The sequence below is a fragment of the Danio rerio genome, chromosome 2 (assembly GCF_052040795.2).
Source record: "Danio rerio strain M-AB ecotype USA chromosome 2, GRCz13ab, whole genome shotgun sequence".
Lineage (NCBI taxonomy): Eukaryota > Metazoa > Chordata > Actinopteri > Cypriniformes > Danionidae > Danio > Danio rerio.
The window spans coordinates 62138318-62151899 of NC_141022.1; the positions used below are offsets into that span (position 1 = coordinate 62138318).

The following is a 13582-nucleotide window of genomic DNA, read 5'->3' on the forward strand; positions in this document are numbered from 1 at the left end:
CGCCAGCGCTACCAAGCCGACCAATCACAGAGCTTGCGCTACGCGTCGTTGCAACGTGTAGTTACAATTTTTGAGAGGTGCACGTCAGCGACGCCGACTGCCACGGTGAAGGGCTGTGCGTCAGCGCCGTAGCATACGCCGCCGTTTGACGCAGAAGTATAAATCTGCCTTTAGCGGGACTCTGCAAAATAAACCCTGACACTCTGACCAATGTGAGGAGAGTTTACTCGCACGTGACTTGTTTTAGCTCTTTTGGTCCGTTTAGAAACTTTGCCGTGTGAAAGCGAACCGCTCCAAGAGCAAAGAGCAACAATGTAACAATTGAAATCTCTGTTTCGGAACAACTGTAATCTCTGTTTCGGATTTACAGGTGTGAAAGCAGCCTTATAATGTTTTTAAAAGCTTTGAATTTAAACCTGCAGAAACACTGTTTAAATATTGTTATGTTTTTAATAACTAGTTTCTTTTGTCTTTTAGTGACCTTGTAAAAAATATAACTATGATTTTGTTCTTGCTCCCAAAGAAAAATTGCAAATACAATAAAAAAAACCCTCTGTTGCTCTATTAAACATCACTAGGTCACTATATTTAAAATATTATATATATTTATATCTATAAATGAGAAAGTAGAATATATTTGTAGCGCACACAGCCTGCCATCCTGTATACACGCATTAATATTTTACAGGTTTGATCGGATATAATCATATGATCATTGTCTGATTTCAGTCAGTTTTTGCGTCTCTCCTGCTTGCCGAGAGTCTGTCCGTGTTTTCTCTGCTCCTCTTAACAGTGGCTCGAGCGACGGCTTCATCGAAACACAAACTAACGCAGCGTTTCTCCTCTTTCTCCAGCTTCCTCTCCTCCTCCTCTTCCTCTTCTTCCTCCTCTTCATGATGATGATGATGATGAAGCTCCTGCGAGAGTCTGTTCTCGAAGCGCTTCCTCAGGTTTAACGCGGTGAGTTTGGAGTTTTGTGGTTTGGGAGGAACAGCAGGAACCGCTCTGGTTTGATGAGCTGCTCCTGCTGCTGTTTTACGTGGAGAATCTCTGCGCTGGATGGTGATCTCCTCTTCAGAATGAGTCTGCTGGATTATTCCTGCTTTTTCTCCAGAGATCGTGATGTTATTTACGTCAGCAGAACTCGAAGTGTGTCCTTCAGCGTTTGCTGCATTATCATCGTGCATTTTAGTCTGTTGTTTTGGCTTTTCTCCCGCATTTTCTTCATTGTTTTGCTCTGTATCATTAATTTCTGTGGCTTGTTTTTCGTCTTTCTCACATGTGGCGTTTTCCTCATTGTTTTGCATTTCTGTCTCTTGTTTTAGTTCTTTGTCTTCATCGTTTTGCACTATATCATTAATTTCTGTCACATTCTCTTGATTTCTTTCTTTCTTTTTCTCATTTTCTGGATTATCTTCATTGCTATCTTGCATTTTGGTCTCTTGTTTTTGTTTCTCTCCCTCATTTTCAGCATTGTTTTGCTCTAAATCTTGCATTTTATTCTCTTGTTTTTGCTCTTTTTTCTCATTTTCAGCATTGTTTTGCTCTAAATCTTGCATTTTAGTCTCTTGATTTTGTTCTTCTCCCTCATTTTCAGCATTGTTTTGCTCTAAATCTTGCATTTTAGTCTCTTGTTTTTGCTCTTTTTTCTCATTTTCAGCATGTTCTTCATTATTTTGCTCGATGTCTTGCCTTTCGGTCTCTTGGTTTTGTTCTTCTCTCTCAGTTTCTGCATTGTTTTGCTCTATTTCTTGCAATTCAGTCTCTTTCATCTCATCTTCTGTATTTTCTCCAATATTATCTTGCATTTCGGTCTCTTGTTTTTGTTCTTCTTTCTCGTTTTCTTCCTCGTTTTGCTCTGAATCTGTCACGTTCTCTTGGATTTGTTCATTATTTTGCTCTAAACCTTGCATTTCACTCATTTGACTTTGCTTTTCTTCTGCATTTTCTTCATTATTGTCATTCATTTGAGTGACTTGTGTTTCTTCTTTCTCACATTTGGCGTTTTCTTCAACATTTAGCTTTAGATTTTGCATTTCAAGTGCATTATTTTGCTCTATATTATTAATTTCCATCACATTCTCTTGATTTCCGTCTTTATTTTGTCCTAAATTGTCCATGTCAGTCATTTGTTTTTGTATTTCTCCTGCATTTTCTTCGTTATTTTGCTCTGTATCATTAATTTCACTCATGTCCTTTAGTCTTTCCTCCTCATCATTAGCATTTCCCTCATTATTCTGCTCTACATCGTTTATTTCAGCCTCTTGTTTTTCTTCTCTCTCCTCATCTTCTGCATTTCCCTCATTATTTTGCTGTAAATCTTCACTTTGAGCGGTTTTCTCTTGTTTTTGTTCTCCTTTATCGTCATCTTTTGCATCTTCCTCTAAATCTTCTTGTCTCTCTGTGTTGTTTTGATCGTGTGCGCTCTCTAAATCTTCATTGTTTTCAGTCTTGTTCTGTTCTTCATCATCTTGAAATGTTGTTTTCACGCTGGATTCTTTCTCGTCAGTCTCTCGTTGGGTCTTGATCTGCGTTTGTTCCTCTGATGCAGAAATCCTGTTGATGTCTTCATGAACACTGATGTGGTTTTTCTCGGGCTCTGGTGATGATGGTATCGAATCCGGTCCGAAATACGTGTCCTCTTCACTTTCTGCAGATTCTTCTTCTCTTCTGCACACAAACAAAAGGCAAATATTACACAAATAATACACATTTCATGCCGTTTCATAGTAATGCAACATTGTGCACCGAGGCTTAGAAGCATGTATCAAAAAATGATGCATCTCGCAGTGAAGTAGTACTATTAATGTTTTATTTCCAACTATTTTTAAAGAACGCCACGGCTTATTGTAATATAGTGTATACCAAAGGCCAGCTGGCATGTGCAGACCAAAAGCCTCCTCTTTAGAGAATTGACCTCCAATGCTGGAATCGCTGGTTTGATCCCTGCTCGGAACGAATGGGTGAGTGCAGGACCAGTTGTAATATGGTAAATGTAAATACTGTTGAATGCCTTGGATTTTACTACAGTCATCGGTGCTGTATAACATTCCTTATATGTAAAAATACAGAACAGTGACTGGGTAATTAATTAATTTTGTTGTATGACTACTTAATTGAGTTGGTCTGTTGTGAGCATTTGACATTTTTGCAGCACAGTGCTTTCCCACACTTTAACCAGCAGAGGTCGATTTGGAAAGCTTCAACGTTTTTCCAACGCAACAGAGTCAAACGATTCCAATAGTATCTGGATGCAGCCTTTATGATGCAAGCTGAGATTGCATCACTCAGCGATGCAATGTAAGACACAATGTTCTCAATGAAGTGAGTGACGTCACTGTGACGGGTAGGGTTAGGGGTGGGGTCAGGTGAGCTCATTAAAAAGCATTGGATGCAGCTCAGATTGCACTGCACAGACCCCTCCCAGCGATTCACTGGTTCAGAAAGCTTCGTTTAACCATTGCAACCATTCCAAACCAATATTCTTTTCATTATAATCGTTTTATTAATATTATTTTCAGTAGAGAAGATTAGACCATTTATGTGAACACAAGCTCTAAATCTAAATAAATGAAAAAAAAATCGACTATATATATATATATATATATATATATATATATATATATATATATATATATATATATATAGTTGAAGTCAGAATTATTAGCCCCCCTTTGAATTTAATTAATTTTTTTATATTTTTAAAATATAAAAACATTTTATTCATTTATTTTTTTTTTTACATATTATGCTGTTTAACAAAACAAAGGAATTTTCACAGTATTTCCTCTAATATTTGTTCTCCTGGAGAAAGTCCTATTTTTTTTATTTCAGCTAGAATAAAAGCAGTTTTTAATTTTTAAACACCATTTTAAGGTAAAAATTATTAGCCCCTTTAAGCTATCAGGGGGGCTAATACTTCTGACTTTAACTGTATATATATATATATATATATATATATATATATAAATATATATATATATATATATATATGAGTGTGTATGGGTGTTTCCCAGTGATGGTTTGCAGCTGGAAGGGCATCAGTAAAACATATGCTGGATAAGTTGGCGGTGGCGCTGTGGCAACTCCTGATTAATAAAGGGACTAAGCCGAAAAGAGAATGAATGAATGAATAAGATATGAAAATCGAATAAAATAATTTTATTATATTTTTGCGTAAAAATATATATGCAGAAATATTTAATTTAATTATCAAATGATTATTTTATATTTTTTAAAAGTAGTAGTATCACATACAGGCTTGGTTCTTTAATTTTATATATAATTAATATTCAAGCGCCATCAAATGAAAATGAAAATCATCAAGACGTTTTAAATTCAATTAATTACTTTAATTATATATATATATATATATATATATATATATATATATATATATATATATATATATATATATATATATTATGTGTGTGAATAAAACTATGCAGAATTATTTAATTATTAAATTATTATTTTATATTATATTAAGTTTTCAAGATACATATTGTACTATTAATTTAAACTATTTTTCGGTACTTTGTATGAAAATAAGCAGATTTGGCAAAATGTTTAATATTTATTAAAAGTATAAATTTTATCTTTTCATTCATTTATTTATTCATTTTCTTGTAGGATTAGTCCCTTTATTAATCCGGGGTCACCACAGCGGAATGAACCGCCAACTTATCTAGCAAGTTTTTACGCAGAGGATGCCCTTCCAGCCGCAACCCATCTCTGGGAAAATTTTATCTTTTGTCATATCTAAATACATAAACTGGAATAATTAATATTTAATCAAATCAAGTTAAAATAGATTTAATTAAAATTTTAATTATTCAATTTGTACATTAAAATATTAATTAATTATTTTAATTACATTTATACATGCTATTCATATTTATGTATGACAACTACAGAACATGAGATGTATACATAATTTTATGCTACATTTAATAGTATTTTTTGTGTCGTATTGAATTTATACAACCTTTTAAGTACAAAATATGTTTACTTACATCAACACATGACAAAATAAGTTATAATTTTGGAAATGTTCAGTCGCTTACCTCAGCACGTGTTTATTATTCTCCACATCTACTGAATTTCTGCTTTCATTCGTCATTAATGACTCAGTTTTACTGTCATCTTTCAATGATAAAGCTATCGGAATCCTGTCTTCTGATTGGCCCACTGATTGTGCAATCTCATCAGAGCGTTCTGATTTGCTAGATGGAGTCTGAGGCCCCGCCCACGAGAGGCTATGAAAATCCCGACTGGACGGCAGACTCTTACAAAACATGTCCTCATATTCTGAGCCTTTATCAGACTCATCTTCATCATCATCATCATCTTCATCATCAGCAGGACTATAGTCGTCATCCGAAGATAATGACAGCGCCGGCAGGAAGGGGCGGGACTTATAAGGCAGGCTGTGTGATTTTCCCGGAAGTGGTCTGTGTGTGAATGAAGGGCTGCTGGATTTGGGTTTTTCACAGTTTTCGCTGCAGTTCTGTGCTGGAGATAACACAGCCTGATCTTCATCTTCATCCTCCTCATATTCTCCTTCAAAACACGGAGCCTCCACAGAGAACTCAGGCTGAAATGCAGAAGTAAAGCAGACGTCAGACAGAAAGTAAAATTAAAAAATTAAAAGAAAGTTTTTTACATTTACGTTTAGTCTTTGAGCAGATGCTTTTATCCAAAGCGACTTACAAATGAGGACAAGGAAGCAATTTACACAACTATAAGAGCAACATTGAATAAGTGCTGTAGGCAAGTTTCAGGTCTGTAAAGTGTAAGAAGCAAAACATTAGTCATTTTTATTTTTTTTTATACAGTTAACGGTAGAACCAGAGAGGCAATTGCAGATTAGGAAGTGAAGTGGAGACTAAATAGTTGAGTTTTTAGTGGTTTCTTGAAGACAGCGAGTGACTCTGCCGTTCCCCTTCGGTTGGGGAACTTCAGTGCCATGAATGGGAGGATTCGGATCAGAAGCCGCTTATCTGGAGAGTATTGAACGGGCCAATGAATGAAATTAATTGGCAGCGTAAGCTTGCGCAGGTGTGCGACATCTGCAATCATCTCAGCATATAAGCACACCTGAAGCCAGCAGACGCCATCCTTTTCGCTTCAGATCCTTTCTGAGTGAGTCGATGAGGGTTCCTCTTGCTGATCAGCACTTCAGAGCGAACGAGTGTGTCTCCCGGTCCAGAGTGGGTCTTCGCGGTGGCAGACGGTCGAGCTGGGTTACTCCCTTGCCTGCGGTTCTTTGGGTCCGGTCCTCCAGAGCGGTGCGTATAGTTGCAACTTTCCTAAAAGAGCAACACAGTCGTGCAGCACGTCCTTTTCAGGATGGCGCTCCGACTGTGCGTTTCTGGATGCGGGGGTTTCCTGGCTCCGGATGATGGACACGATCACTGCATTGCATGTTTGGGGGTCCAGCATGTTAATGCGGTGCTCGCGGGCGGTTCATGTCGTCATTGCGATGCCATGACCGTTGCACAGCTAAGATCGCGGCTAACTTTCGCAAGAGAGCGAGCCACCCCAGTTGCCTCCTGTTCTAAAAAAGCAGCGGGCGCTCGGGCAGATCTGAGGGTTTCAGCGGGAGCTAATCCGCCGCCCACGGGCTCGCGGACCTCTCGCTCCTCACGGCGCTCCATCCAAGCTTCGGGTGGTGAGAGTGATCCGTCTAACCAGATGGTAGCTCTCACACTCGCTGACACCGGAGATCAGATGTCCTCCGCGGCATCGGAGGGTGGGCTTTCACTGTCCGACGAAGATCCGGACCCGCTCGCCCCCTCCGGGCAGGTGAGCGCTGTCAAATCGGATCCTGAAGCGGACATGTTAGCCGTGCTTTCCCGGGCTGCTTCGGCCGTGGGGTTGGAGATGGTTTATCCCCCAGCTCCGCGGCCGGACCGACTAGATGGGTGCTACGTAGAGGACCAGAAGGCGAAGCCTTCGAAGCCTCTCGTCCCCTTCTTCCCGGAAGTGCACAGTAGGCTCACGCAGTCCTGGAGGGCACCTTTCTCTGCCCGTGCTGCGAGTGCCTCCGCCCTCACCGCCCTTGACGGCGGAGCTGCCAGGGGGTATGAGGCGATCCCGTCAGTGGAGCGCGCTATCGCGGTCAATCTTTGTCCGCGCGGCGCCTCTACGTGGCGGGGTTTGCCCCGCCTCCCGTCCAAAGCCTGTAGGTTGTCTGCCTCCCTCGGAGCCAGAGCTTATAAGGCTGCGGGCCAGGCTGCTTCTGCTTTGCACGCGATGGCCACCTACCAGCGCTACCAAGCGCAGGCGCTGGCCGAGCTGCACGAGGGCGGGTCCAACCCAAGCTTATTACATGAGCTGCGCACCGCGACCGACTATGCTCTTCGGACTACTAAGTCCGCCGCGTGTGCGCTGGGGAGGACGATGTCCACACTTGTGGTTCAGGAACGCCACCTCTGGCTAAACCTGGCCGATATGCGCGACGTTGACAAAGTTCGCTTTCTTGACTCGCCCATATCCCAGGCTGGCCTGTTCGGCGACACCGTCGGTGAATTCACCCAGGAATTCAAGGCGGTGAAAGAGCAGTCGGATGCGATGGGCAATGTCATCTATCGGCGTGGCCGTAAGCCCGCTCCGCCCGCCGAGCCATCCACCTCCGCTGTTCCTCGCCGAGGGCGCCCGCCAACGAGTGCTGCCCCGCCCCCGCCTGCGCCTCCGGCCAAGCGGGCGCGGCGTTCACCTCGAAAGCAGGCAGCCCCTCCTGCCCAGGGCGCCGTTAAGTCCGGTAAACGGACCGCGAAGCGTCCCTGAGACAGGCCATCCGGAGAAGAGGAAACTTGCTCTTTCCCCGCTGGAGGGCGGGGCCCCGATAACAACGGTACTTTTCAGTGCCACCAAAACATCAGTAAAAGAGCACTTTTTCCCTTCCCCGGATGTGACTGCACGAGTTCTGCCAGTCCGGGACGCGCTGCCTTCCGGCTCGCAGACTCTACGTGCTTCGCCAGTGGCTCACGAGCGCTGGGGGGACGGTCTCCCTTCCCTCAGCCCTCCAGCCCCCTCTCCGGAGTCAGGGTGCGGAGCCAGAGCGAATCGCTCTCCTCCAGCTTTTCCGCGGGACCCTCGTGCTTCCCGGATCAGCACACCCACTCCGCGCTGCCCCACCGCTGGTACGTCAGCGATTGTAGCGATGACTCCATTAGCGAGGGCTCTGCCTGCCTGGTTAGCGCGGGCCAGCCCCTCGCGGTGGCTCATACGCACAATCAGACTCGGTTACGCGATTCAGTTCGCGAAACGGCCCCCCAAGTTTACGGGCGTGTATTTCTCCAGGGTCAACCCCCTGTCCGCCCCTGTCTTGCGAGAGGAGATTGCTGCCCTCCTGGCGAAGGGTGCAATCGAGCCGGTTCCTCCAGCCGAGATGGAGAGTGGGTTTTACAGCCCATACTTCATCGTACCCAAAAAGAGCGGTGGGTCACGGCCAATCCTAGATCTGCGCGTTTTGAACCGCTGTCTGCACAAGCTGCCGTTCAGAATGCTCACGCAGAGGCGCATTCTCCAATGCGTTCGTCCTCGGGATTGGTTTGCAGCCATAGACCTGAAGGACGCGTATTTCCATGTCTCCATTCTTCCACGTCACCGCCAATTTCTGCGGTTTGCGTTCGAGGGTCGAGCGTGGCAGTACAAGGTCCTCCCCTTCGGGCTCTCTCTGTCTCCGCGGGTCTTCACCAAACTCGCGGAGGGTGCCCTAGCGCCCCTTCGGCTCGCGGGCATTCGCATACTCGGTTATCTCGACGACTGGCTGATTTTAGCCCACTCGCGGGAGCAATTGATTGTGCACAGGGACGAGGTGCTTCGGCATCTCCGCCTACTGGGGCTTCAGGTCAACCGAGAAAAGAGCAAACTCGCCCCCGTGCAGAGGATTTCTTTTCTCGGGATGGAGCTGGACTCGATCACCATGGTAGCGCACCTCTCCGAGGAACGCGCTCGCCTGTTGCTGAACTGTCTGAGGGAGCTCGACAGCAAACTAGTGGTCCCACTGAAGTTCTTTCAGAGGCTCCTGGGGCATATGGCATCCGCAGCCGCCGTCACGCCGCTCGGGTTGCTCCATATGAGACCACTTCAGCACTGGCTTCACGATCGGGTCCCCAGACGCGCATGGCACGCGGGCACACACCGGGTCTCGGTTACTGCGCTGTGTCGCCGCGCCCTCAGCCCTTGGAACGACCCCTCGTTCCTACAGGCCGGTGTGCCTCTAGGACAGGCGTCCAGCCATGTTGTTGTTTCAACAGACGCTTCCAACACGGGTTGGGGGGCCGTGTGTCGCGGGCATGCGGCTGCGGGCCTCTGGAAGGGTGCCCAGCTGCATTGGCATATCAATCGCCTAGAGCTGTTGGCAGTGTTCCTCGCTCTCCACCGCTTTTTACCGGTGCTGGAGCGGCAACACGTGCTGGTCAGGACGGACAGTACGGCGGCGGCGGCGTATATCAACCGCATGGGGGGTATGCGCTCTCGCCGCATGTCTCAGCTCGCCCGCCGTCTTGAGTCACCCGCGGCTGAAATCGCTGCGCGCCATTCACGTCCCAGGCACGCTCAATCGTGCAGCCGATGCGCTCTCACGACAGCTGTTACGCCCTGGAGAATGGAGACTCCACCCCGAGTCTGTTCAGCTGATATGGGCGCGATTCGGGGAGGCCCAGATCGATCTGTTGCTTCCCCCGAGAACGCTCACTGCCAGTTGTTTTTTTCCCCTGACCGAGGGCTCTCTCGGCACGGATGCACTGGCCCACAGCTGGCCTCGGGGCATGCGCAAGTATGCGTTTCCCCCAGTGAGCCTGCTCGCGCAGTTTCTGTGCAAGGTCAGGGAGGACGAGGAACAGGTTCTGCTAGTTGCGCCCCTTTGGCCCAACCGGACCTGGATATCAGAGCTCTCACTCCTCGCGACGGCCCTCCCCTGGCGGATCCCTTTGAGAGAGGACCTACTCTCTCAGGGACAGGGCACCATCTGGCACCCTCGCCCCGATCTTTGGAACCTCCACGTGTGGTCCCTAGACGCGAGGAAGACTTAGGTAACCTACCGACTGCGGTGGTTAATACCATCACTCAGGCTAGAGCCCCCTCCACGAGGCGCGCCTACGCCCTGAAGTGGAGTCTATTCACTGAATGGTGCGTCTCTCGCAGAGAAGACCCCCGAAATTGCCAGATTAGTGTTGTGCTCTCTTTCCTTCAAGAGAAGTTGGACAGCAGGCTGTCGCCCTCCACTCTCAAGGTTTACGTGGCCGCCATCTCCGCTTATCATAGCGCGGTAGCTGGCGGCACCGTGGGAAAGCATAACCTGGTCATCCAGTTCCTTAGGGGTGCTAGGCGAATTAATCCATCTCGCCCCCCTCTCATGCCCTCTTGGGATCTCGCCCTCGTTCTCACGAGTCTGCGATCCGATCCCTTTGAGCCACTCGAATCAGTATCTCTAAGATTCTGTCCCTGAAGACAGCTCTGCTGGTTGCGTTGGCCTCCATCAAGAGGGTCGGGGACCTGGAGGCATTTTCGGTCAGTGACTCGTGCCTGGAATTCGGGCCGGATTACTCTCACGTTATCCTGAGACCCCGCCCCGGTTATGTGCCCAAGGTTCCTACCACCCCCTTTAGAGATCAGGTAGTACACCTGCAAGCGCTGCCCCCGGAGGAGGCAGACCCAGCCCTTTCTTTACTTTGTCCAGTTCGCGCTCTGCGCATTTATGTGGACCGTACTCAGAATTTTAGATCATCTGAGCAGCTCTTTGTCTGTTATGGCGGTCGGCAGCAGGGAAGTGCCGTATCGAAACAAAGATTATCCCACTGGATTGTGGATGCCATTTCACTCGCTTATTCGAGTCGAGGTCAGCCGTGTCCCCCGGGAGTACGTGCACACTCCACTCGGAGCGTTGCATCCTCTTGGGCGCGTGCACGCGGCGCCTCTCTAACAGACATCTGTAGAGCTGCGGGCTGGGCGACACCCAACACATTTGCAAGGTTTTACAATCTGCGAGTGGAGCCGGTTTCCTCAAGGGTATTAGGTAACCCTTTGGTGATTGAGGAGACAACTCGGTAGGGTGTTGAAACACGCTTGCTGCGCCATTCTCCCTGACACGGAGGTACGTGCGCCTTTTTTATCTGTCAGTAAAGTTCCCCGTCAGGTGAGCCCTGCAGATTCCTCCGTGGCCCCCAGCACTGACTCAGCGGAGGAGTCACTTGCTGGCCCACTACGTTGTAGGTCTGCCCGCTGGTCAGCCCGCGTTTTGGGTATAGGTGCCTGCTATGCGTGATCCCCACTAGGCGATCCCATATGCTTATTCCGCCACGGTTAAGTCCCCCCCCTGGGCTGACCCGTGTCTTCCCTCTCCGCTAACCACTCTTTGCTATGTGTACTCCCCCTTTTTAGGGCTAGTCCATAGGTAAATTCTGCCATCTATCCCCCCCTTGGGTAACGGATGGCCTCCGCAGCGTCCTCCCTATCGGGATTGCACGCTTCCCAACGTACTGTCGTATTTCCTAGAATTATCTAGATGCTCACGACTTCCCAAAAAAATATATCTAAATCCGTAAAACTTCTGTTGAAGTAGGATAAATTAGGGCCAGGGACACGTTGGAGGACCGCGCCCCCCATGATGTGGGTGCGTCACGCTTGCTTGACTATCTCCTCATCGGGGGTGTTGGTAAGGTGCAGTCATTGTGGCGCTTTCCATATTCTCCCATTCATGGCACTGAAGTTCCCCAACCGAAGGGGAACGTTCGAGGTTACAGAAGTAACCCTTCGTTCCCCGAGGAGGGGAACGGAAGTGCCATATTCCGTCGCCATAATGACTGTCCCTTAGCTGTTTGAAAGTCTCTTCAGCTTAAAAGGATGGCGTCTGCTGGCTTCAGGTGTGCTTATATGCTGAGATGATTGCAGATGTCGCACACCTGCGCAAGCTTACGCTGCCAATTAATTTCATTCATTGGCCCGTTCAATACTCTCCAGATAAGCGGCTTCTGATCCGAATCCTCCCATTCATGGCACTTCCGTTCCCCTCCTCGGGGAACGAAGGGTTACTTCTGTAACCTCGAACGTTCTGATGCAGTTCGGGAGTTCATTCCACCAACTGGGCAGATTGAATGCGAGAGTTCGGGAAAGTGATTTCTTCCCTCTTTGGGATGGAACCACGAGGCGACGTTCATTCACAGAACGCAAGTTTCTGGAGGGCACATACATCTGCAGAAGTGAGAGCAGATAAGAAGAAGCAAAGCCAGAAGTCACTTTGTAAGCAAACATCAGAGCTTTGAATTTGATGCGAGCAGCAACTGGCAGCCAGTGCAAACGAATGAGCAGCGGAGTGACATGTGCTCTTTTAGGCTCATTAAAGCCCACTCGTGGAAGTCTTAATGTCCTAGAACCATACGCAAACAGCTGAATACAAGTCTAAATGTCCTAGAACCACATGCAAACAGCTGAAAACAAGTCTAAATGTCCTAGAACCACATGCAAACAGCTGAAAACAAGTCTAAATGTCCTAGAACCATACGCAAACAGCTGAAAACAAGTCTAAAGGTCCTAGAACCACACACAAACAGCTGAAAACAAGTCTAAATGTCCTAGAACCACACACAAACAGCTGAAAACAAGTCTAAATGTCCTAGAACCATACGCAAACAGCTGAAAACAAGTCTAAAAGTCCTAGAACCACACGCAAACAGTTGAAAACAAGTCTAAAAGTCCTAGAACCACATGCAAACAGCTGAAAACAAGTCTAAATGTCCTAGAACCCTACGCAAACAACTGAAAACAAGTCTAAATGTCCTAGAACCACACGCAAACAACTGAAAACAAGTCTAAATGTCCTAGAACCACACGCAGACAGCTGAAAACAAGTCTAAATGTCCTAGAACCACACGCAAACAGCTGAAAACAAGTCTAAATGTCCTAGAACCACACGCAGACAGCTGAAAACAAATCTAAAGGTCCTAGAACCATACGCAAACAGCTGAAAACAAGTCTAGATGTCCTAGAACCACACGCAGACAGCTGAAAACAAGTCTAAATGTCCTAGAACCACACGCAAACAGCTGAAAACAAGTCTAAATGTCCTAGAACCATACGCAAACAGCTGAAAACAAGTCTAAATGTCCTAGAACCATACGCAAACAGCTGAAAACAAGTCTAAATGTCCTAGAACCACACGCAAACAGCTAAAAACAAGTCTTAATGTCCTAGAACCATACGCAAACAGCTGAAAACAAGTCTAAATGTCCTAGAACCATACGCAAACAGCTGAAAACAAGTCTAAATGTCCTAGAACCATACGCAAACAGCTGAAAACAAGTCTAAAGGTCCTAGAACCATACGCAAACAGCTGAAAACAAGTCTAAATGTCCTAGAACCACACGCAAACAGCTAAAAACAAGTCTTAATGTCCTAGAACCATACGCAAACAGCTGAAAACAAGTCTAAATGTCCTAGAACCACACGCAAACAGCTAAAAACAAGTCTTAATGTCCTAGAACCATACGCAAAAAGCTGAATACAAGTCTAAATGTCCTAGAACCACACACAAACAGCTGAAAACAAGTCTAAATGTCCTAGAACCACACACAAA

At 46.5% G+C, this 13582-nt stretch overlaps 3 protein-coding genes across 4 annotated transcripts in view; all 3 read right to left on the reverse strand.

The window, feature by feature from the left end:
• The window catches only part of lingo3b (leucine rich repeat and Ig domain containing 3b), a 644601-nt gene that overhangs the window by 346403 nt on the left and 284616 nt on the right, over nt 1–13582 (reverse strand). The gene's annotated exons all lie outside the window — the stretch shown is intronic.
• The window catches only part of nectin4b (nectin cell adhesion molecule 4b), a 212759-nt gene that overhangs the window by 76779 nt on the left and 122398 nt on the right, over nt 1–13582 (reverse strand). The gene's annotated exons all lie outside the window — the stretch shown is intronic.
• Nucleotides 311–13582, reverse strand: part of arhgap30 (Rho GTPase activating protein 30) — a 47746-nt gene continuing 34474 nt past the window's right edge. The window contains exons 13-14 of the mRNA XM_087241638.1: nt 5067–5596; nt 311–2670 (exon numbers count right to left, since the gene is read on the reverse strand). Coding sequence (XP_087097764.1) covers nt 726–2670; nt 5067–5596 — 2475 coding nt within the window. The 3' untranslated portion in view covers nt 311–725. The remainder of the gene's footprint in view (nt 2671–5066; nt 5597–13582) is intronic.